The sequence below is a fragment of the Perognathus longimembris genome, chromosome 4 (genome assembly GCF_023159225.1).
Source record: "Perognathus longimembris pacificus isolate PPM17 chromosome 4, ASM2315922v1, whole genome shotgun sequence".
Lineage (NCBI taxonomy): Eukaryota > Metazoa > Chordata > Mammalia > Rodentia > Heteromyidae > Perognathus > Perognathus longimembris.
This window is the reverse complement of record NC_063164.1, coordinates 52,307,525-52,329,688: the sequence shown is the minus strand read 5'-3', so window position 1 is coordinate 52,329,688 and position 22,164 is coordinate 52,307,525. Positions and strand designations below refer to the sequence as shown.

Sequence of the window (22,164 nt, the reverse complement as noted above, 5' to 3'; positions counted from 1 at the left end):
AACAGGCTCAACAGAACTCTTAAAAAATACTTTAGCTAGATGCTGGTAGCTCATGCCTGTAATCCTGAACTACTCAGGAGGCTGAGACCCGAGGATTGTGGTTTGAAGCCAGTCTAGGAAGTAAAGTCCATGAGACTCTCCTCTCCAATAAACTACTCAGAAAAGATTGGAAATGGCACTGTGGCTCAAGTGATAGAGCACTAGCCCTGAGCAGAAGCAACTCAGGTACAAAGCCCAGGCTCCTAAGTTCAAGCCCTAGGACGAGCATAAAAAAAAAAAAAAAACTTTAACAAAATGTTTATCAAGAAGCTATAAAGATACTTGCAAAACTGTTTGGTGTATACCAACTGAACAACTCATGGGGGGAGAGGAAAGAAGGGAGGGGGGAGGGAGGAATGAGGGAGGAGGTAACAAACAGTACAAGAAATGTATCCTATGCCTAACGTATGAAACTATAACCTCTCTGTACATCACTTTGACAATAAATAAGAAAAAAAAAAGAAGCTATTAAGAGGGGAATGGATTAATGAAAAAGAACAGGAGAAGACAAATACAACCACAATACTCAATGTATATATGTGATAAAGGAAGTAGAAAATGTGAAATGAGCCTGGGTGGAGGGATCAGAAGAGATAAGAAGAATGATGAAGGGGCAACTGATAAAGAAGCACTGGACACTTAGGCAGACATTTTAAATTGTGACTCCTGTGTAAAACCTTTTGAAGTTCAGGGGGAAAAAAACAGTACTTTTTGTATACATACAATTAATTTAGAAAATCTTCCAATTAAGGAGCTCACTTTCAAAAATAAATTTCTAGTAGTACTGGGCCACTACAAACATTCAACTTGCCTCACAGAAATTATTTTTCTTTTGGTGCAGCTCTTGGGACTTGAACTTAGGGCACAGGTACTATCCCTGAGCTTTTGTGTTCAAAGCTAGTGCTCTACCACTCAATCATAGCTCTATTTCTATTTTTTTTTTTTTTTTGGTGACCAGAGATAAGAGTCTCATAGACTTTTGGGCTAAGGCTGTTTTTTATATTTTTATTAAATTTTATTGACAAGGTGATATACAGAGGGAGTACAGTTACAGAATAAAGTGGTGAGTATACTTCTTGTTACATCTGTTACACCCTTTCTCATTTTTCTTTCCCTTCTCTAGTTCAGGCAAGCATATATACAATATCCAGTGTACCAAAATCATATACAGTAACCACCTGGGGTATGCAAGGCTGGTTTTAAATCATAATCTTCAGATCTCAGCTCCTGAGAAGCTAGGATTACAGGAATGAGCCACCAGCACCCAGCTCAGAAATGATTTAAGAAAAAACAACACCCTCCCTCCACAAATACTCCTGTAATCTTAACAACTTGGGAAGCTGAAATCAGGAGGTTCTTTGTTTGAGGCCAACCCAGGCAAAAAATTCTCAAGACTCCCTTTCAACTAATAAATACTGGGCACAGTTGAATCTGCTTGTCATCACAGCTATGCTGGAGGCTGAGACTAGGTGCATCAACGGTTCTAAACTAGTCCATACTCCATTTTCAACTGAATATTCTGGGTATGGTGTTTCACACCTGTCATCCCGATATCTACATCAGCAAAGCATAAAACTTGAGGATCATGGGCCAGGTGTTTAATCAGTGTGAAAAAAAGAGCTGCATGGCTCATTAGCAGAGTTCCTGCCTAGCAAGTGCAAAGTTCCAAGTTCAAACTGCAATATTGCTCAAAACACACAAAAATTATGAAGACCACAGTCCAGTGTTAAAGAAAAAAAAGAAAAAAGGATCTGGAAGTGTGGCTCAGTGGAAGAGTATCTGCCTAGCAAGTACAAAGTCCAAAGTTTAAATTACAAGTGCCCAAAACAAACACATGTACAAAATAACAAAAACAAAAGCACAAATAGCAATTTATACAGAAGTTCTCAATAAAACAATAAATTATAAAAATTATCCAATGTACCTAACTTCTTAGACAAAGACTATGCATGAAAACTTGGAAAGGTAGAAACTTACAGATGAGGAAGGAGTGGAATGTGAGTTTTGAGGAGAACGGATTGCAGGAGGTATGCCTCTTACTGGACTTGAGCCATTTCCACCTTGATACTGACAGAAAGAACAAGGAAACTGCTGTTGATTAAAGCAAGCTTAGATTAAAATACATTAAGAAATTAATTTAAATGTACCTTGCTTTATTTCTGGTGCTGAGGAGAAATCAAACCCAGGACATTAACTCTTGTCAGACAAGCACTCCACCACTGACCTATTTCCCTAATCCTATATGGATCTTATTTAAAATCAGATCAAGTTGTTATTTAAATAGTCAGAAAAAACTAAGGTCAATCAGAGCCCAAACCTACACTAACAAGGGATTATTAATCATAAGAATGCGACAAAAGTGTATATTAAAATCCTTATTGCTTTATAGTTTTAGGTTGTTTTGATTTTTTGTCAGTCCTGGGGCTTGGACTCAGGGCCTGAGCACTGTCCCTGGCTTCTTTTTGCTCAAGGCTAGCCACAGCACCACTTCCGGCTTTTTCTGTTTATGTGGTGATGAGGAATCGAACCCAGGGCTTCATGCATGGAAGGCAAGCACTCTACCCCTAAGCCATATTCCCAGCCTGCTATATTAGCTATTAGAACTTGTTGTTGTGGCTGACACACATATGAACAAGTTTTATTTCTTCCCTCAAAGCTTTACACACTTCTCTATAAATGTTTTTTGAATCAATAAATTAGAAAATATTTACCCTGTGAACCAACTATCTTAAAATAGATTCATTTACAAGCTATATTAGGCACTCATATGTTCACAGCACTATAGAAAATAATTATATAGGACAGTATAAACCTTTAAAAGTCAATTCTTTCTACTAAAGTTCATGACTTAGTTGTATATGAAAGAGAAAACAATCTGTTTTATAGTGCCAATCTCATGTTTCTGTATCAAGAATGGAAAATAGGGGCTGGGGATATGGCCTAGTGGCAAGAGTGCCTGCCTCGGATACACGAGGCCCTAGGTTCGATTCCCCAGCACCACATATACAGAAAAACGGCCAGAAGCGGCGCTGTGGCTCAAGTGGCAGAGTGCTAGCCAGGGACAGTGCTCAGGCCCTGAGTCCAAGGCCCAGGACTGGCCAAAAAAAAAAAAAAAACAAAGAATGGAAAATAATTTGTTGATAGTGGTTTCTTCTGAGTGTCTAGTTTATTGTCTATATAACTTTTTCTAAATTCAGTCACTTAATTTTGAGGAAAGCTTGCTTAGTGTGTTTATTAAACTTGCAACTTAACAACTTTATCTCACTTATTTTATCTATAGTGCTAAGACAATGCCCAGGGCATAGTGGATATTCAAGAGATGTTTGTTTGTTTCAATCCTACATTTAGCAAAACTTAGCATGAATGACTAACTGCAACTAAGGAAGGTTGGTAATTTGTGGTTAGCAAAAGTTTTATCTCAGATTCTGTAAACTCAAAGGAAGTACTAGAGGACTAAAAAGTTTTTATTTTAGATATTCCTCTAGGGCTGGGAATATGTCCTAGTGGTAGAGTGCTTGCTTCGTATACATGAAGCCCTGGGTTCGATTCCTCAGCACCACATATCTAGAAAAGGCTTAGTGGTAAAGTGCTTGCCTAGCATGCATGAAGCCCTGGGTCCAATTCCTCAGTACTACATAAACAGAAAAAGCCAGAAGTGGCACTGTGGCTCAAGTGGTAGAGTGCTAGCCTTGGGCAAAAAGAAGCCAGGGACAGTGCTCAGGCCCTGAATCCAAGATCCAGGACTGGACAAAAAACAAAACAAAACAAAACAAAACAAAACAGATGTTCCCCTAATCAGCACATTCTGTTTTCACTCTCAGAAAGCAAATTGTAAGCATTTTTCAATGGAACAGATAACACTGATTGTTTCAAAGATATTGATTTCTACTATAAAACTGTTAGCTCAAAATATTTCTATGTAGGGCTGGGGATATGGCCTAGTGGCAAGAGAGCTTGCCTCATATACATGAGGCCCTGGGTTTGATTCCCCAGCACCACATATACAGAAAACGGCCAGAATGGCGCTGTGGCTCAAGTGGCAGAGTGCTAGCCTTGAGCAAAAAGGAAGCCAGGGACAGTGCTCAGGCCCTGAGTCCAAGGCCCAGGACTGGCCAAAAAAAAAATATATATATATATATATACATATATATATTTCTATGTAGAAGACTCTAAATGAGTCACTTTCCCAGAGAATCTTAGATTCACCTCTCTATCAGTTCAATGTTGCCATTCATACAATAAGGTCTGTAATTGCTACTAGTGAGCAGAGAGACTTGGTAAAAGTTCTATTCTTTGTTCTATATTGAGTATTTGCCTCTAGGGAGGCTACTTTGTATCTTTCCTTCTCAGTTTCATCACCTGTTAAACAGAAACACTAATTTGCCTACTTTGTGAGAGAGAACCTTGGAAATTATGATGTGTCATAGTAGTAAATTTTAATGTTCTTAGGATATCACACAGTACTAAAGCTCTGCACAGAAGTGGATCATGTACTCAAACAATTTTCAGCTCACAGAAGAATTACACTAAATTAAGAACTAGAAATAATCCCCAATGAACTTACTTCAAAGTAGTCACTAATTTTGTGGCCACGTCCCCCAATACTTTTTCCTAAAAAAAAAGAAAGTATAGATTTAAAAGCCAGTTATAATTGTCTACCACATATTACATCAGAAAAAGAATGTGCCTAACTTAATTTCCTAAATGCATATAAAATCATGTTTAATTAAAAAGCATATGTTTTAGTAGGGTTGTGATGACCATTAAAAATATTAATAGTCCTTAAGTCACATTTTAAAAATTCCATCAAATTCCATTTTAATAAAAACATGCTAATAATTCAAAGTCTTAGTAATTTCAAAATTAGATAAACAAATGACATTATTAATCTCATGAAGCCGATGCTGGTGGCTCACGCCTGTAATCCTCGCTAAGATCTGAGAATCATAGTTCAAAGCCAGCCCCGACAGGAAAGTCCACAAGACTCTTATCTCCAATTAACCACCAGAAAACCAGAAGTGGCATTGTGGCTCAAGTGGTAGAGCTTTTCAGCTGAAAAGCTCAAGGCCAGCACCTAGGCCCAGAGTTCAAGACCCATAACCAAAAATATAAAAAATAAATAAAAATCTCATGAAGCAAGGGGATGGGTGACATTGTCCAAAAAGAAGTGCACTCTTTACCTGACTATGTAACTGTAAGTCCTCTCTACATCATCTTTATAACAACAATAAAAGAAACTTTTAAAAAGACATCTCATGGAGTGTTTTGTTTTGTGGTGGGAAGGAGGCCTAGATATTAAATCTGAGGCCTCACTCATGTTAAGCATATACTCTAATAATAATGAGTTCTACCTCTAGGAAAGGGATCCCTATTTAAAAGACATTAATATTGTTTAATGTTTTCTCATTTTAGAAGATCAATCAATGCATAAGAAGTAAAAGAGAAGTGATAAACATTCATCCATGGCAAAACACAATAAACCAAAACACAATCTCTATCAAACTGACAACATACTTATCAATGTTATAATTAGAAAATGTGTTTTACTTTTGTTTTTTGGTATTACTGGGGTTTGAGGTCAGGGCCTTGCCCTTGCTTGGCAAGTGCTCTATCTTGAGCCACACCCCTAGTCCTATAAAGTATGCTTCATTTTCCACCCCATTTTTTGGTGCCAGTCCTAGGGCTAAAATTCAGGGCCTGAGTGCTATCCTAGAGCTTCCTTTGTTCAAGGCTAGCACTCTACCATTGAGACACAGTTCTACTTTCAGCTTTTTGGTGGCAAGGTGGAAATACATGCTTTCTATACATAGCACATATATAGTTTCAAAGGAAGCTGGCTCCTCCCCAGTCCACACTCCCAGTCTCTTTCCCCTCCTTATTAGGTATCAGCCCTTCAACATACTGCCTATATTTTTTTTAAGGGGAAAGCATTCTACTTCACCTTCAGTTTGGCAGAATGGGCCTGTATTATCCAAGGGCAATGCTACTTATGTTGGACATTACTAGTTTTGGAATGGAAACATGACATGACATGAATTTTATTTGACTTGAAGAAGCTTACTCCAAGGTGGAGAGAAAAAATTAACTAGCTTCTCTCTAAAACAAATATTGAGTAAGGAAGTAGAAATAAGTAAGTCCAATTTAGGCAGCCATTCTAAACCAGAAGAAAATCAGACAGATCAGTGGATGACAGATCACAGTCAAATTAAAAAAAGAATCTTAAAGACAGGTTAGCTCAACTAACCCAAAAGTCCTCCTACCATCTGGGGTCATTTTGAGTTTTTCTTAATCTTCTGTGGAAAGAATTGTACTTTTAATTTGATAAGTTATTGGCCTACTAACTACAACTTGGAGAAGCTATAGTATGACACAAAGTGAGATGTACAGTACTAAACAACTAGCGAAAAGGCCAAACACATCAAGAAAAGCCCCTTACCTAACCCCCTTTTCTCCTAACAAAATCAGATGCTACAGTATATTTCTTGATTCTAGTACTATGTGTAAACTGATATGCCATGGGTTCATTTCCCGAAATCTTACAGCTAACATTGGCTCTAAAGCATGTAATACTATGTATAAAATCAATATACAACATTTAAGAGCCTAATTTAGCATATTACATTTTGAGTGTCTAGATTAAACAGTACTATTTTGTTATCTATTATTTTAAGTTTTTAATAATCTAAGTAATTTTCTTAGCATTTATCACAAAATGTAGTTACACAAGAAATGGGTGTACTGAGGCTGAGAATGTGGCTTAGTGGTAGAGTGCTTGCCTAGCATGCATGAAGCCCTGGATTTGGTTCTTCAGCACCACATAAACAGAAAAGGCCAGAAGTGGCATTATGGCTCAAGTTATAGTGCTAGCCTTGAGCAGAAAGAAGCCAGAGACAGTGTTCAGGCCCTGAGTCCAAGCCCCAGGACTGGCAAAAGAAAAAAAGAAATGGGTATTAAGAAAAACAGATACTTGCAAATTATTGTTATATAGTTTTTTTCATGGTAGTAAGGTTTGAACAGAGGGCCTCATGCTTGTTAGGCAGGTGTTCTACTATTTGAGCCATGTCCTAAGTCCCTTTTGCTTTAGTTATTTTTCAAATAAGGTCTCATGTTTTGTCATTGAGCCTCATATCACAACTCTCCTACTTATGCCTACAGCATAGCTAGAATTATAGGAGCATGCCACACTACCCATATGCTGTTTTAAAAAAGTTTTGGTAATTGTTTTACAGTGAGAGTTAAAGTTTTTATTTAAAATCAAGAAGACATTTCAATATCATAATTCATGACAGAAAAATGCAGAAGTTACATAAGAGCTATAGAATCCACAAAAACATGAAATCACATTTTAAATAATTATAATATTAATCGATTAAAAATCAAAATAGTTCATTGTAAATGCCTACTGGTCTCTGAAGGAAAATATTTCTGTGCTTACCCTGACTACTTTCATTCTGGTTTTCTGCTTTTCTCTTTCTTCCCCTGGATGATTCCGATTGTTTCTTCTCTGGTGTCTACAGAAAATAAGTTAACATAATTTAAAGCTACAGTTTTAATATGTAAACATTTTACTATCAAAAGAAATTTATTTTTAAGACCAGTGTCCAACAGTGCTCAGGGATGTAAATGTAGTTATTGATTATTAAAAGACTTTCCATTATAATTTAAAAAATTATGTATAGGCCAAGGGTCAGTGATTCACATCTGTAACCTATTCAGGGGTCTAAGACTTGGTTCAAAGGCAGCCAAGACAGAAAAGTCAACAAAACTATCTCCAATTTACCAGCAAAAAAGCTGTACTGGAAATATGACTCAAGTGTTAAGAGAGTCAGTCACAAAGGATAGAGTTAAAAGACTGTATGACGTCCTAAATTCAAGCCCCAGTACTAGCATGCACACACACACACACACACACAAATTTCAAGTGAAGTAGATCTTGTACATCTTCTATAAGTTCATATTTATAGAATTTGACTTTAAGTTGATCAGAAATATGATAGTAATCCACCCTCTAAATTCTTGACTGGCTAGTGGCAGTGACTTGTGCCGGTAATCCTAGTACTCAATACACTGAGATCCAGAAGATCACAGTTCCAAGCCAGTCCAGGAAGAAAAGTCCAAGAGACTACACCTCCAATATAACTAGCAAAAAGCTGGTCTGGGAGTGTGGCTCAAGTGGTAGAATGCCAACTGAACAAGCAAACCAAGTAAGCATAAAGCTCTGAGTTCAAGCCCCCTTACTGGGAGTAAAAAAAAAATTCACCTAAACTTTTTCCTGTTAATTTTCTACTACACATATATATTCAGTATGTAAGAGAAAACTCAGATGAGGAAAAAAGGGCATAACACAAATGCTGACATATTCACTCCCTACTAAAAAAGGATCATTCACTTAAATGCCTGGCAATGATTAGTAACAATTATAGTATATTTGTACATATTATATATATTCTTAATCAGGGGCAAGGAAAGTATGTTTCTCCATCTGTTTTTGTATAATACATAATCTGAGCACTGCTTTTACTCACTAAATTTATTTATTTACTTATTGGCATTGAGAATCAAACTTGAGGACTTGCACATAGTAAACATTCTGCCACTGAGCTACATTCCCATCCTCACTGTTACTCTGCCAATGCTTTAAAAAAATATTTGTTGTTTTGTGACAATAGGTCACTGTTACTCAGGCTGGACTCAAACTCATTAACTGTCATGCCTCGGCCTCTTAAGATCTGGGATTAAAGCTCTGCAACACTATATCTGGCCCAACCTTTGAATTTTTAAATGATTAAATATTTTTAAGCGTCTAATTGGGTGCTGGTGACGCATATCCATAATCCTAGCTACTCAGGAGGCTGAGACCTAGGGATCATGGTTCGAAGCCATCCCAGGCAGACAAATCTGTGAGACTCCATCTCCAATTAACCACCAAAAAAGACAGAAGTAAAGTGGCTTCAAGTGGTAGAGTACTAACTAGCCTTGAGTAGAAAGCTAAGCAAGAGCACAACACCCTGAGTTCAAGCCCCCATAATAGTACATATACACATGCGTGTGCACACACACACACAAATGTTTAATTATTCAACTCAAATGAACATTTTGTGATGTGAAAAACTGTAAGAAATACAAATTTCAGAATAAAAGTCTGATTGGAAAACAGCCACATGGTTAAGTATTTTGTATGGCTGCTTTCACTTTACAGCAGCTGCCACAAAGATGATACAGCTTATAAAAGCTAAAGTATCTGTTCTGTTAGAGAAAAGTTAGCAGACTCCTGCTCTAGATAGTAACTCTGTTCCCAAATTATGTTTGTTCCTTGAACACAAAGCAAGCACTTTCACTAAGCTAATACAGTAATTTTTGTGGAGCCTGACAAACTGTTTTACTTAATCAAAAGTTAAAGCTAAGAGCCAAAGGCACAAAATAATGGCTCCAGCTCCCTAAATTCATAAGCAAATAAACAGCTCTGGTGCCAGAATAATTTCTGAACTTCATAGTAGCTCAAGGACCACTAGGGGAAAAAAAAAGTCATAAAAAATAACTAACATATCTATTAAGGCACTGTGGTCAATACACAAGGAAGGAATTTAATCCACATTTTTACATCTCAGTAGTTATGTGATTCAACAGCATAAATAATACATAACCTAATTCTAAGTTATCAAATATTGTTCCTTCAGGTATCTTGGGAATTTTAAGTTCCTCCAACGTCCACTCTATGAACAAGTTAACAGATTCAGAAAAGTTGTACTGAATGTTACCACATCTCAATTCTTGCTAGGCAGGCACTTTACCACTTAACTATGCCTCTAGCCCTTTTTTACTCTGGTTATTTCTGAGTTAGGGTCTCGATTTTTGTCTGGATTCTGATCCTCTTATTTTGCCAAAGCTGAGATGATGTCTAGTCTTTTCTGTTAAGATGTGGTCTCATGAACTTTTTTTTTGGTCTGAGTTGGCCCTGCCGGAACTGCAATCTTCCTGATAGACCCTTGCTCAAGGCTGGCTTCAAACCTCAATCCTCCTGGTTTCAAACCTGAGCCTCCTAAATGGCTAGGCTGAACACTTTAAAAGATGAGCATTGTATCTTCTCTCCGCCTCATTTCCCATTCAGCACATAATATGCAAGTTATTACTTGATAAATACATAAATACTAAATACAGTGCTACCCAAGGTTCAAATCAAATTCAGTTTGTATACTTTCAAGGTTAAAATGTTCTTTAAATGTTTCCTTGACATGCCACATGCCCTTCTTCAAGAACTAATTATATGAATCAACTATATAAATATATCTCAAAATCTTCCTATAATAAAATTTCAATAGATCTATTATGATTATAATCCATATAACTACAAATTATATGATTTTACCTCACAAACCTGAAATTTTAAAAAACCTTAGGGGCTGGGAATATGGCCTAGTGGCAAGAGTGCTTGCCTCACATACACGAAGCCCTGGGTTCGATTCCCCCAGCACCTTATATACAGAAAATGGCTAGAAGTGGTGCTGTGGCTCAAGTGGTAGAGTGCTATCCCTGGGCAAAAAGAAGCCAGGGACAGTGCTCAGGCTCTGAGTCCAAGGCCCACAACCGGCCAAAAAAAAGGACCTTATGTCCCTCCCCTCCTAAGAATTTTGTTCTTTTTCATGTAGTCCTAATTATTATTGGCTGGTGTTGATTTTTCATTTTGTTTTCACCTCATACACCATCTATATGGATACATTTAAAGTTGTTCTATTAGTACAAATGGATTACAATATCAAACAGAATGATAATCAAACTTTGCTTCCAGTATAACCAATCAAGAATCCATTTTCTGGGCTGGGAATATGGCCTAGTGGTAAAGTGCTCGCCTCGTATACATGAAGCCCTCAGCACTACTATATATAGAAAAGGGCAGAAGTGGTGCTGTGGCTCAAGTGGTACTAGCCTTGAGCAAAAAGAAGCCAGGGACAGTGCTCAGGCCCCGTGGTTCAAGCCCCAGGACTGGCAAACAAAGCAAAACAAGAATCCATTTTCTTACCGGTTTAAGATGTAATAATATAGGAATAGTAAAACTGTGGGATTAAATGAGAATCATACTTAGAACACAGTACCTGGCAGTGTGGTGGGGATAAGCAATAATACATCAGTAAGCATTCAATCTCTTATGTCAATGGCTATCCTACTATCACTTCAAATATATATGTATTTCATGTTTTAAAGCTTCATTTATGCATTATATATAGGGATTAGCAGCTTTTCCCAAATAGTTTACCAATAACATATAGGGCTTAAACAAAGGCAACATTGTCCCTTTTAAGGTTCTACTTGATTATATTCTAGAATTCAGATCACAGAACCTGAGGTTTAGACTACCAACAACCCTTATGAAAATGTGCATTGAATAGTTTATCAATTCTGAATTTGAATAATTTGTGAAACAACTGTACTAAACTAAAACAACCACAACATCCCCTCCTACTGAAGCCCTACATTGCCAATTCTCCTGAGTTTGTTGATTATCCTGTTAGGACATTTGAAACTTAGGAGAAAATTTGTAGAAGCTCTCAGCTTGCTTTAACCTTTGTATCCTCAAAGATTTGATATATTGAGGACTTCAATGTTTAATTTTTAAAAGTTTATCCATAGCTGGGTGCTGGTGGCTCATACCTGTAATTTTACCTACTCAGAAGGCTGAGATCTGAGGTTTGAAGCCAGATGGGGCAGGAAAGGCTGTAAGACTCTTCTTACCTCTAATAAACTGCCAAAAAAGCCAAAAGTAAAGCTATAACTCAAAAGTGGTAGAGCACTATCCTTGAGCAAAAGAAGCTCAAGGACAGCGTCCTGCCCTGAGTTCAAGCTGCAGGACTGGCACATCTGCACATGTGTGTGTGCACATGCGCACACAAACACACATTTATTCATGCTATATTTTGAAATACTACCATCAAAATTTTAAACAAATGAAATCAACACATCAGTAACTGAGTATATTTTCTGTGGTATTATCTTTATTACTTAACAGTATACAATATTAGAGGTAGCATACCAAGAACATAGGTAACCACCAGCTAAAATGCAGCCTGTCTTTCAGGTCAACTTCAAGTATGCTAGTTGAAGATATATATATATATATATAATATATATATTAATATGTAATATATATGTAATATGTAATATATATATGTATATATATTTGCCAGTCCTGGGGCTTGGACTCAGGGCCTAAGCATTGTCCCTGGCTTCTTTCTACTCAAGTATAGCACTCTACCACTTGAGCCAGGGTGCCACTTCTGGCTTTTTCTGCTTATGCGGTGCTGAGGAATGAACCCAGGACTTCATGCATGCTAGGCAAGCACTCTACCACTAAGCTACATTCCCAGCCCGCTAGTTGTTACTTTTTAGACTGAAGATTTGAACTTCTTCATACATATTCAGAATCCATAAGCTTATCAGTACCAAAAGAATAATACTAAAACAATTACTGTTATTCTCAATTTTCAGCAGTTACTTCTATCACATTCTAAATTAGGCTCCTATAACTTGGATCATTTAAATTTGCATTTTGATATGTTTAAAGAAGCATAGTAAGTTTCAATACAGAAGAGTGATTTTTGTCAGATTTTATCATTATGTAGCATAACTATTTATTGGCATTTGCCTTCTCTGGCTTTTCCTGTAAGATTTTAACTTATTAGAAGGAAATTCAACTTTCTCCACAACTCAAATATTCTTCCCAGAAACTTTCAAACTGAAAAGATATAACTCAGTGGCAGACTACTTGCCTAGCATAACCAAGGCTTTGTGTTTAATTCTTTTTTTTTCTTTCTTGCCAGTCCTAGGGCTTGAACTCAGGGCCTGAGCATTGTCCCTGGCTTCTTTTTGCTCAAGGCTAGCACTCTACCACTTGAGCCACCAGTTCTGGCTTTTTCTATGTATGTGGTGCTGAGGAATCGAACCCAGGGCTTCATGTATATGAGTTGAGCACTTTACCCCTAAGCCATATTCCCAGCCCTGTGTTTAATTCTTAGCACTACAAATACACACACAATTATTTACTACCAGGAAAGAGAGAGAGAGAGAGAGAGAGAGAGAGTGTGTGTGTGTGTGTGTCCTGGGTCTTAATTTCAGGTCCTAGGTGATGTCCCTAAACTTTTGTGCTTAAGGCTAACACTCTACCACTTTGAGCCACGGCACCATTTCTGATTTTCTGATGGTTAATTGAAGATAAGAGTCCTATGGACTTTCCTGCCTGGGCTGCTTTGAACCATGATCTTCAGATCTCAGCCTCCTGAATAGCTAGGATTATAGGCATAAGCCACCAGAGCCCAGCAAAATTAATCTTTATTTCTAAAAAAGCTCCAGTAGTAATTTTGATGTTAGGATAAAGAACAGTCTACCATCCAATCTATCTATGTCATATACTTATTATACCACAAAATCTCTTCCACTGAGAAGAACCACAAAAATTTTAACATGCTATAACAAGTCCAATGGATTGTCATGGTTATTTTAGAAAATAAGAATTTTAAAGAAAGTAAAATATTCACTGTATTCTCCTGACATAAAAATATATTTTTTAAATGTTATACGAACTCTACTAAAGAACAAAATATTAAAGCCAGGTATGATAGCTCAAGCCTATAATCTTAGCTACTTGGGAGGTAGAGCTCAGGGAAATTGTGGTTGAAGGATAAAACACTGTTATCAACATCTGTCAACCTGCCTACATAAGAAAGCACAAATGGAAGGATGGAAGGTCAGGCTACTCAGACATAAAGTGAGATCACCATCTCAAAAAATAACCAATCACAATGGGCTGGGAATATGGCCTAGTGGCAAGAGCGCTTGCCTCCTACACATGAAGCTCTCGGTTCGATTCCCCAGCACCACATATATGGAAAACGGCCAGAAGGGGCGCTGTGGCTCAGGTGGCAGAGTGCTAGCCTTGAGTGGGAAGAAGCCAGGGACAGTGCTCAGGCCCTGAGTCCAAGGCCCAGGACTGGCCAAAAACAAAAACAAGCCATAGCAGAGCATCACAAGGCCCAATAGCTATACCCTTAGAAACACATAAGATGATGATAAGTGAAATGAACTCCATGTTATGGAAACAAGTGATATATCACAGTTGTAACTACTTTCAACGTCCTATGTGTATGTGTAGTTTCTATTATTGATGATGTTTTGTATCACCTTCCTATGTTTGTACCTACACTATCTCTGTAATCTTATCTGAGTATATTGGAAACCGTGTTTACTGGTATTGGAAGTAGGAAATTCAAAGGGAATACCATATTCGAGAGACACAGGGTAAAAAAAGAGAAATAACTACAAAAGCAATACTTGCAAAACTCTTTGGCGTAAGTGAACTGAACACCTGGGGGGGGAGGGAAAGGGGGGGAGGGAGGGGGGCATGAGGGACAAGGCAACAAACAGTACAAGAAATGTATCCAATGCCCAACGTATGATACTGTAACCACTCTGTATGTCAGTTTGATAATAAAAATTTGAGAAAGAAAAAAAAAAGAAAAAAAAAATAACCAATCACAAAAGGACTGGTAGAATGATGATAGTACAGCTGCCTACCAAACTGAAGCCCTGAATTCATGTGCCACAATCTCTGGGAATTATCTGTAAACAAAATGAAGGATTAAAAAAAAAAGCCAAATAACAGTTATTTAATAGATAAAACTATTCTGACCTTGTAGATTCCTTTAAAAAGTAGCATATAAACTCTCTAGGAATCCTCAGACTATACTTTTAGATGTGGTTATCTATACTCAAGTCTTTAACACCTACACCAAAGACTCCTAGGTCTATCTCTCTATACTGACTTTCCCCCTGAGTTCCAGGTATTTTCTGCTGCCTACAATACCATCATTCCATAAATATTTAAACTCAGTCTTATCCAGAATTCAAGTTATTACCTTCTATGTCAAATTTATTTGGCTTCCTTCCATGTTGCCAAAGGCACTAAGGCTAACAGTAAGTCATCCCAGACTCCTCTTTCCTTTTATCCACCATCAAAAAACATTGCTGACAGTAAATAGGGAAGCTTATTTAAAAAACAAACAAACAAAAAACACCACAAATACTATCTAGACCTGCCACCATTAAAACAAAAGTGATTTGTTTTCACATTTAAGTTTGAGAAGCATGGCACTTGGTAGAGATAATCTCAATAACATCTCACCTTCAAAATCTCCAGTTTGCCTATCACCATTCCTATACATCTCACTAAACCAGAAGTTTGCAACCACTGGACTCACCTAAACAGCTTGATCTTTTTCATTTGGTTTTGCTTTTTGCTGTCGTGGGGCTTGAACTCAGGGCTTGGGCATTGTCCCTGAGCTCTTTTGCTCAAGGCTAGCACTCTAATACTTTGAGCCACAGAGCCACTTCCATTTTGCTGCTGTTGTTTTTTGAGTAGTTAACTGGAGATAAGAGTCTCATGGGGACTTCTCTGCCCAAGCTGGCTTTGAACTAACTGCAATCCTCAGATCTCAGCCTCCTGCGTAGTTAGGATCACAGGTGTGAGCCATTGGCACCAGCTGATTTTTTTTTTTAAAGCTTCTCAGGCAACCTAAACCACATTAAGAGCTGAGAGAATCATTATCCTCTTGTTACAGAACCAAACTACTTGTCATGTTTCCATATAAAAGCCAACACTCATTGCAGTTCTTCTGCCAGCTTTTTATAATTTGTCTATGTGTCAAGGATGAATTCATACCCTTTCTAAGTAACTCAAGTATCATCTTCATTTTAAAAGAAGACCTCCTTGCCTATTTTCTCCAGCAGACAGATGAAATTTGAGGTTGCTTACTCTTTGTTCCCATAGTACCTAATGATTATTTAAGCCTGTTATAAAGCCCACATTGTTTATGGAAACAGTGTCTAAATGTCTTTCTTTCCACACATTGATCTAATTTGAAGTCAGGGACTGTATCCTATTCATCTACATTTGCGTTTGGGCACAGGGAGAAGATAATTGATATGTAATAAATGCTTACTGAAAACAACATTGAATTTCTAGAGTATATTTAATAGACCCAAAGTGACATAAATCTAGAAAAATATGTATATATATGAGTGTGTACCTATGCACACTCAGACTAGAATGCGTACTAGTTATATAAAAACCTAGAATCATCCTATCTACCAGGCAGCTTCACTAGCAAGAGGAAAATGTTTTATTCTACAATTGTACAGTTCACAATAAGTTAAATTCATATATAAAGTAATTCATGTATGAACAGAAATAAAAGTTAGTTGAAATGGATTCAGTCACCCTAACATATCAGATGCTTTTTATTTTAAAGAGTAAAAAGACAGAAGAAAATAAGATTCTAGGTGTCTAAAAACACCATTAGAATGTACAAAGCAGAGAAGGGAGTAACATTTTAGCAAATTAAAAAAAAAAACACAAAAAACCCCAGAAATACTATAAAGGGAGTCAAAATATTAATGTCCAACTTATAAATCAAAACCAAGTGAATTTTATTTTTATAAAAATACAGAAATAGCTGAGTGTTGGTAATTCAGTAGCATTGCTAAGTAGTAAGTTTACAGTAGTAAGATTACAGAAGTAATCCTAGCTATTCAGGAAGCTGGAATCTGAAGATTGTGATTCAAAGCCAACCAGGGCAAAAAAGCCTTATTTCCAATTAACCAGCAAAAAGCCCAGAGTGAAGGTATGGCTCAAGTGGTAGAACACCAGCCTTGAAGGAAAAAGCTAAGAAGCAGTACTAAGGCTCCAACTAAAAGTCTCAGTATTGGCACTACATAGATAAATATTTTCATTTAGAAAATAGAATAAAATAAAATATAGAAATAAGCTGGGTGTTGTTGGTTCATGCCTGCAATCCTAGCTGCTCAGGAGGCTGAGACCTAGAAGACTGAGGTTTGATGTTTGCCCAGGCAGAGGAGTCTTTAAGACTGTCTGCAAATAAACAGCAAATTTCTAGACTGGAGGTATGGCTCAAGTGGTAGAGTGCCAGATGGGGGAAAAAAAGCCAAATAAGATGTCAGTTTAAGCCCTAGTACCAGCATGCGCGGGCACACACACTCACATACTCACACCAAAAAGGGGAGGGGGAGGAGAGAAGTTGGGGGAGGAAGGAAGGAGGCTCTGAGGCAGGGGGAGGAGGAGGAGGAGGAGGGAGGGAGAAGGGGAAAGGAGAAAAGAAGAAAGGAAAAAGGAAATACCAAGAAGAAGGGGCTGGGGATATGGCCTAGTGGCAAGAGTGCCTACATCATATACATGAGGCCCTGGGTTCGATTCCCCAGCACCACATATACAGAAAATGGCCAGAAGTGGCGCTGTGGCTCAAGTGGCAGAGTGCTAGCCTTGAGCAAAAAAGAAGCCAGGGACAGTGCTCAGGCCCTGAGTCCAAGCCCCAGGACTGGCCAAAAAAAAAAAAAAAAATACTACCAAGAAGAAAAGCTAAAGAATTGAACGTGAATACAGATGGGTACTAAAAGACAGCTAGTTTGTTGTTTTTTTAAAATAAACCTACGACTATTTACTCACAAAGACAAAACTTGTCATTTAAAAATATGTAACAGACATGGGAATGTATTATCAAAACAATAAATGGTACCAGAAGACAATGAAATTGGAACTTAAATTTACTGCTAAGTGTACCGGGGGAAGTAGTACACACCCATTTACAACAGAATACTCTCAACAATGTTAATGATCTATCAACTCCTGTTATTTTGATATGGATGAAATTTCATCCCAGGCAAATTCATTAACTAAGACACCTATTCTAGAGATAAAATTAGGGACTAATTTTCCAGAAGACAGGCAACTTCTTACATGGAAAGATGAAACAGTAACATTAAAAGTTATAATTCTGAATGCTTCAGGAAAAGTATACAACTGGTAGTAATTTCCAAAATAACATGTCACTAGATTTGCCTATTCATTTGTAAAACTTTCAGACCATTGGACAGCAAAAGGCTAAAGGATTTTTCAAATTTTTCTATGGCTTCCCCAAAGGTCAAAGCTTCTATACAAATAAAGGTATGCATATCTAAAGCTTACCCAAGGATATTTCACTGCAAATGTAACTATGGTCTTAAAACAAAACCAAAAGCATTTAAACTAAAATTATAGACTTGGACTTCTTCAAAGGGAAAGGAAATTTTCTTATGGACCAATTTCCTCTGAAAGACAAAAAATACTAAATCTACAATTTATAATGAGAATACAGTTGCCTACAAACATCATAAACAAGTAAGTGCCATAAAGTGATCTAATTTACACTAGGTTTTATCCTAAAAACTAAAACAGAACTGATCAGGCACTGTGGCTCATGCCTATCATTTCTGCTCCTTAGGAGGTAGAGAGATGAAGAGAATCACAGATCAAAGTCAGCCCAAGCAAAAAGTTCACAAAATGCCATCTCAACCATAGCTGGGCATGTGAAATGTACCTGTCAGTCCAGCTACATGGGAAGAATAGGAAGGTCATGGACCTGGCTGGCCTAGGCAGAAGTGTAAAACCCTACCCCAAAATAACTAAAGCAAAAAGGGGGCATGGCTCAAGTGACAGAGTGCCTGTCTAGCAAGTGTAAGGCTGGGTTTAAAATAAACAGTGCCACTAAAATAAATAAAACCACCATATTTGGTGAAGAGAAAAGAAAGATATCTAAAATCATTTTACCATCCTTCATAGCACAAGACTATGAAAGAGGAACATCAAATTATTGAATATACCCAATTCTATGAAAATATTAAGACTTTTCAAAAGTCTAGAAAATATAAAGTAAAAATATTCGTGATACAGTTTTTGAAAAACTGTACTGTGACTAGAGTTAAACATGCAAGTGTGCTAATTTGGAAAAACAAAAACAAAAACAAAAAAACTAACCTGTGAATTCTGGTGCTATAGGGGCTACTAACGCTTACCTCAAGGGAACCTACTGCAGATAAAGTCCCGTCATTGCACAGTCCTTTCAGCTGCCTGCCAGTTGTCTCTGTGGAAGGGAAAGCCTGATGAGTGAGAACCCTATGCCACACTCCTTTGGAATGTCAGGGTGCCTGTACAGAAGTGCACAACTGCTCATCTAGGGATTCCTAGATACTCAGTAACAAAGGGCTAAAATATGTCCACCTTTGAATCTTTCTTTCCACTCAATACAGAAACCAAATGCTAAAGAGAGTTCCTAAGCATTAACAGCCTACCAAAATTATCAAGATGATATATCTGTATTAACGCAAGTAGCAAAAAAAAAAAAAGAGATTAAAATGGAGCAAGTAAGTTTTCATTGACAAGAAATATACATACATACATACATACATACATAAGCATACATACACACAAATGTAAAAATTAAGTGACAGAACTATATAATCCAAGGAAAGGCTATTTTTACAGAAAGTGAAGTTAAATCATCAACAAATGAACACTAAAAATTGAAGAAAATACTGTCTATACCCATTTTTAAAAGATGCCATCAAATACACCATGCTCAAAATAAACAAATACCGTGGCTCCAAATGCCTACTTATAAAACATCCTGAATTTTCTTGGTATGGTCAATAAATCAGTGGTAGAGAAGGGGATACAGCACATTTTTTTTGGAATATGCAAAGTGAAAACAATAAATATTATCTGAAAGTAATTCTAGAAAGAACATATAACTAAATATGTACATCTGTATCTAGGAAAGCACATAAAACCTTACTTGGGAAGTAAGAGGATATACAAAAAGAGTAACAGAAAACTGTGAAATATAACATATTTCAAATACTACTGTCGTCTCATAAAATTATGAATGACTACTGTCATCCACTAAGAATATGTATATAACACTAATGTGTATGTTTATAAATTCATCTACATAATCATAAAACTGTATTTTCTTTCTAATGCCAAACAGTCTTTAATTTGAATGCTGTGCTTCATAAGACAGAAAAAAATACTCCTACATGAACTTTAAAATTGTTGACTTTTAGCACCATCACTGATGAAAGGCAAAAAGTCCCAAAAACTATTAGTTAAAAAGTTGAATCCAGTTTATACTTTAATAATACTGTTTTTAAAGTGAAATTACTTACCTCTGATTCTTTGTCACTTAAAGATCCTAAGCTTCCAAAACTGTGATTAGAGCTTTCATTATTTGTTGATGCCTGTTAAAGATTTTTCAAGAGGTAAAAATTAGGAGTAATTTTAAATAAGCATATTACAACAATCTATCTTTAGAACTGCCAGTAAAGTGTGACTTATTTAAGCCAGAAAGCCAAATGAAGCAAAATAAGAAAAATCAACTTCTTAATGTAATAAATGTCATGGAAAGTTTGATCAAGTTCATATTCCTATTTTGTGAACATATTTCTATTAGCTAATTTTTCAGTTAAAAAACAAGTGAATGGGCTGGGAATATGGCCTAGTGGCAAGAGTGCTTGCCTCGTATACATGAAGCCCTGGGTTCAATACCTCAGTACCACATATATAGAAAACATACAGAAGTGGTGCTGTGGCTCAAGTGGCAGAGTGCTAGCCTTGAGCAAAAAGAAGCCAGGGACAGTGCTCAGGCCCTAAGATCAAGGCCCAGGACTGGCAAAAAAAAGCAAGTGAATTAATCATCATTGACAAAAGTATTACTTGTGCTTATCAGTTCCCTGCACAATTACCAAATTCCAGCATATCTCATATAAACCATTTTGCTTTCTCCATATTAATAAGCTACTCTTTCTTTTGTTATTGTTTTGATTTTTTAATTGAAATTAAGTAACTATATATATTTCACATTACACATTTTAACCTTCACAATGATGAAAATCATCAATCATTCTAATATACAAAGCTTATGAACTCTACGAGCTTTAACAATAAAACCATTTCTTCCAGATTGGGTGATATGTACATTTCTTTCCTTTAGTTTCATCTGTTCCATCTTTCTCATTCCCTCCCTCCCATCACCACCCTTGAGCTGTTTAGTTCCCTTCACCAATGTAGCTGATGGGGCCCTCTGCTGTTTAACCTGCTTTCCACTCATTCTGTGCCCTCCTGAGGCTTCCCTCAGATGTGCACAGGCATACCCCATATGGTAAAGAACATAGAGTCATCTAAAAATAATAATACAATTTCAGAAGAGGTCCTTTCTTTTTCTTTGGGGTTCTTTTCTGTCTGTAAATTATTTTGTGTACATGTGAAGAGGTGCTTGGACCTTACTATTTGGTGCTTTTCTCCTCAGACTGTCCTCTTTGGTCTCACTATATATTGGTATCTTGAGTATTGTTTCCTTTTTATTAATCTCCTTGAATTTTAAATCTAACACCCACATGTTAGGAAGTATTGTTTTGATTTTATCATTTCAGAAACAGTCTATCATCCTGATTATCCTAATCACTTTGCTCAAGGGCTTGTTTCTTTGACAATATTTTCCTAAATCCTAATGAAAATGAGCAAAACTAAATAGTAAACCAAAATTCATAGATACACAAATCTAGGTGACAGTAAATCTTCACAATCCCCAACTCCCCCTACCCAAAAAAAACCCAAACAAACAACCCAGCATGTGGGAACAAATCACTACCAACCACATGATCTGCATGGTTGATTATCTGCACAGGAAGAAGTAGAAAGAAAAAGATGCCAGTCAGAACTGAAAACAAAATACTCGTCAAACAGTGGAAAGCAGCCAATCTGAGTACAGAAACTATCTTTGGGAAGGGATTTACCATTTCAAAAATGACTAAGTGCAAGTAATCCACAGTTTTGAAAGTTAAGAAGAACTCTGGAAATATACAGGGAAGTGAATTTGAGTATATATTACTGGGTGTGGACTTAAAACAGCACAAAGATACACAACAGATACAATGATGATAAAGGAAGGAGACTGTCCATGTAAACAAAGGAAACAAAAATCTCAGAAAGTAAATGAGCTCAAAACCAAAAGCAGGGAGAGCTGTGAGGCAAGTCATCAGGAGCCATCTCGAGATAAGGAACATTCGATTTCAAAACACTAAAGCCACAAAATGGTGGAGCTCAATGCCATGGTACAGAATAATATCCTAGTTAATAATAAAAGCATATCAGAAACATATGCCTCTACAAAATAGGTAAAAATTGTAAACTATTAGAAATGTTTTGAAATTGAAAGAAGATAGAAAGGATCTGAGAATAACAACTAGTAA

At 36.9% G+C, this 22,164-nt stretch overlaps 1 protein-coding gene across 4 annotated transcripts in view; it reads right to left on the bottom strand.

Moving 5' to 3' along the window:
* The window catches only part of Tlk1 (tousled like kinase 1), a 126,239-nt gene that overhangs the window by 49,548 nt on the left and 54,527 nt on the right, over positions 1-22,164 (bottom strand). For 3 of the 4 annotated variants that reach the window (XM_048345256.1, XM_048345257.1, XM_048345258.1), the window contains 4 exons: positions 20,083-20,154; positions 7,475-7,550; positions 4,604-4,650; positions 2,017-2,106 (listed from right to left, as the gene is read on the bottom strand). In XM_048345256.1, coding sequence (XP_048201213.1) covers positions 2,017-2,106; positions 4,604-4,650; positions 7,475-7,550; positions 20,083-20,154 — 285 coding nt within the window. Of the gene's footprint in view, positions 1-2,016; positions 2,107-4,603; positions 4,651-7,474; positions 7,551-18,930; positions 18,998-20,082; positions 20,155-22,164 lie in introns of those variants that run through there. The other variant, XM_048345259.1, reaches the window with a different exon arrangement.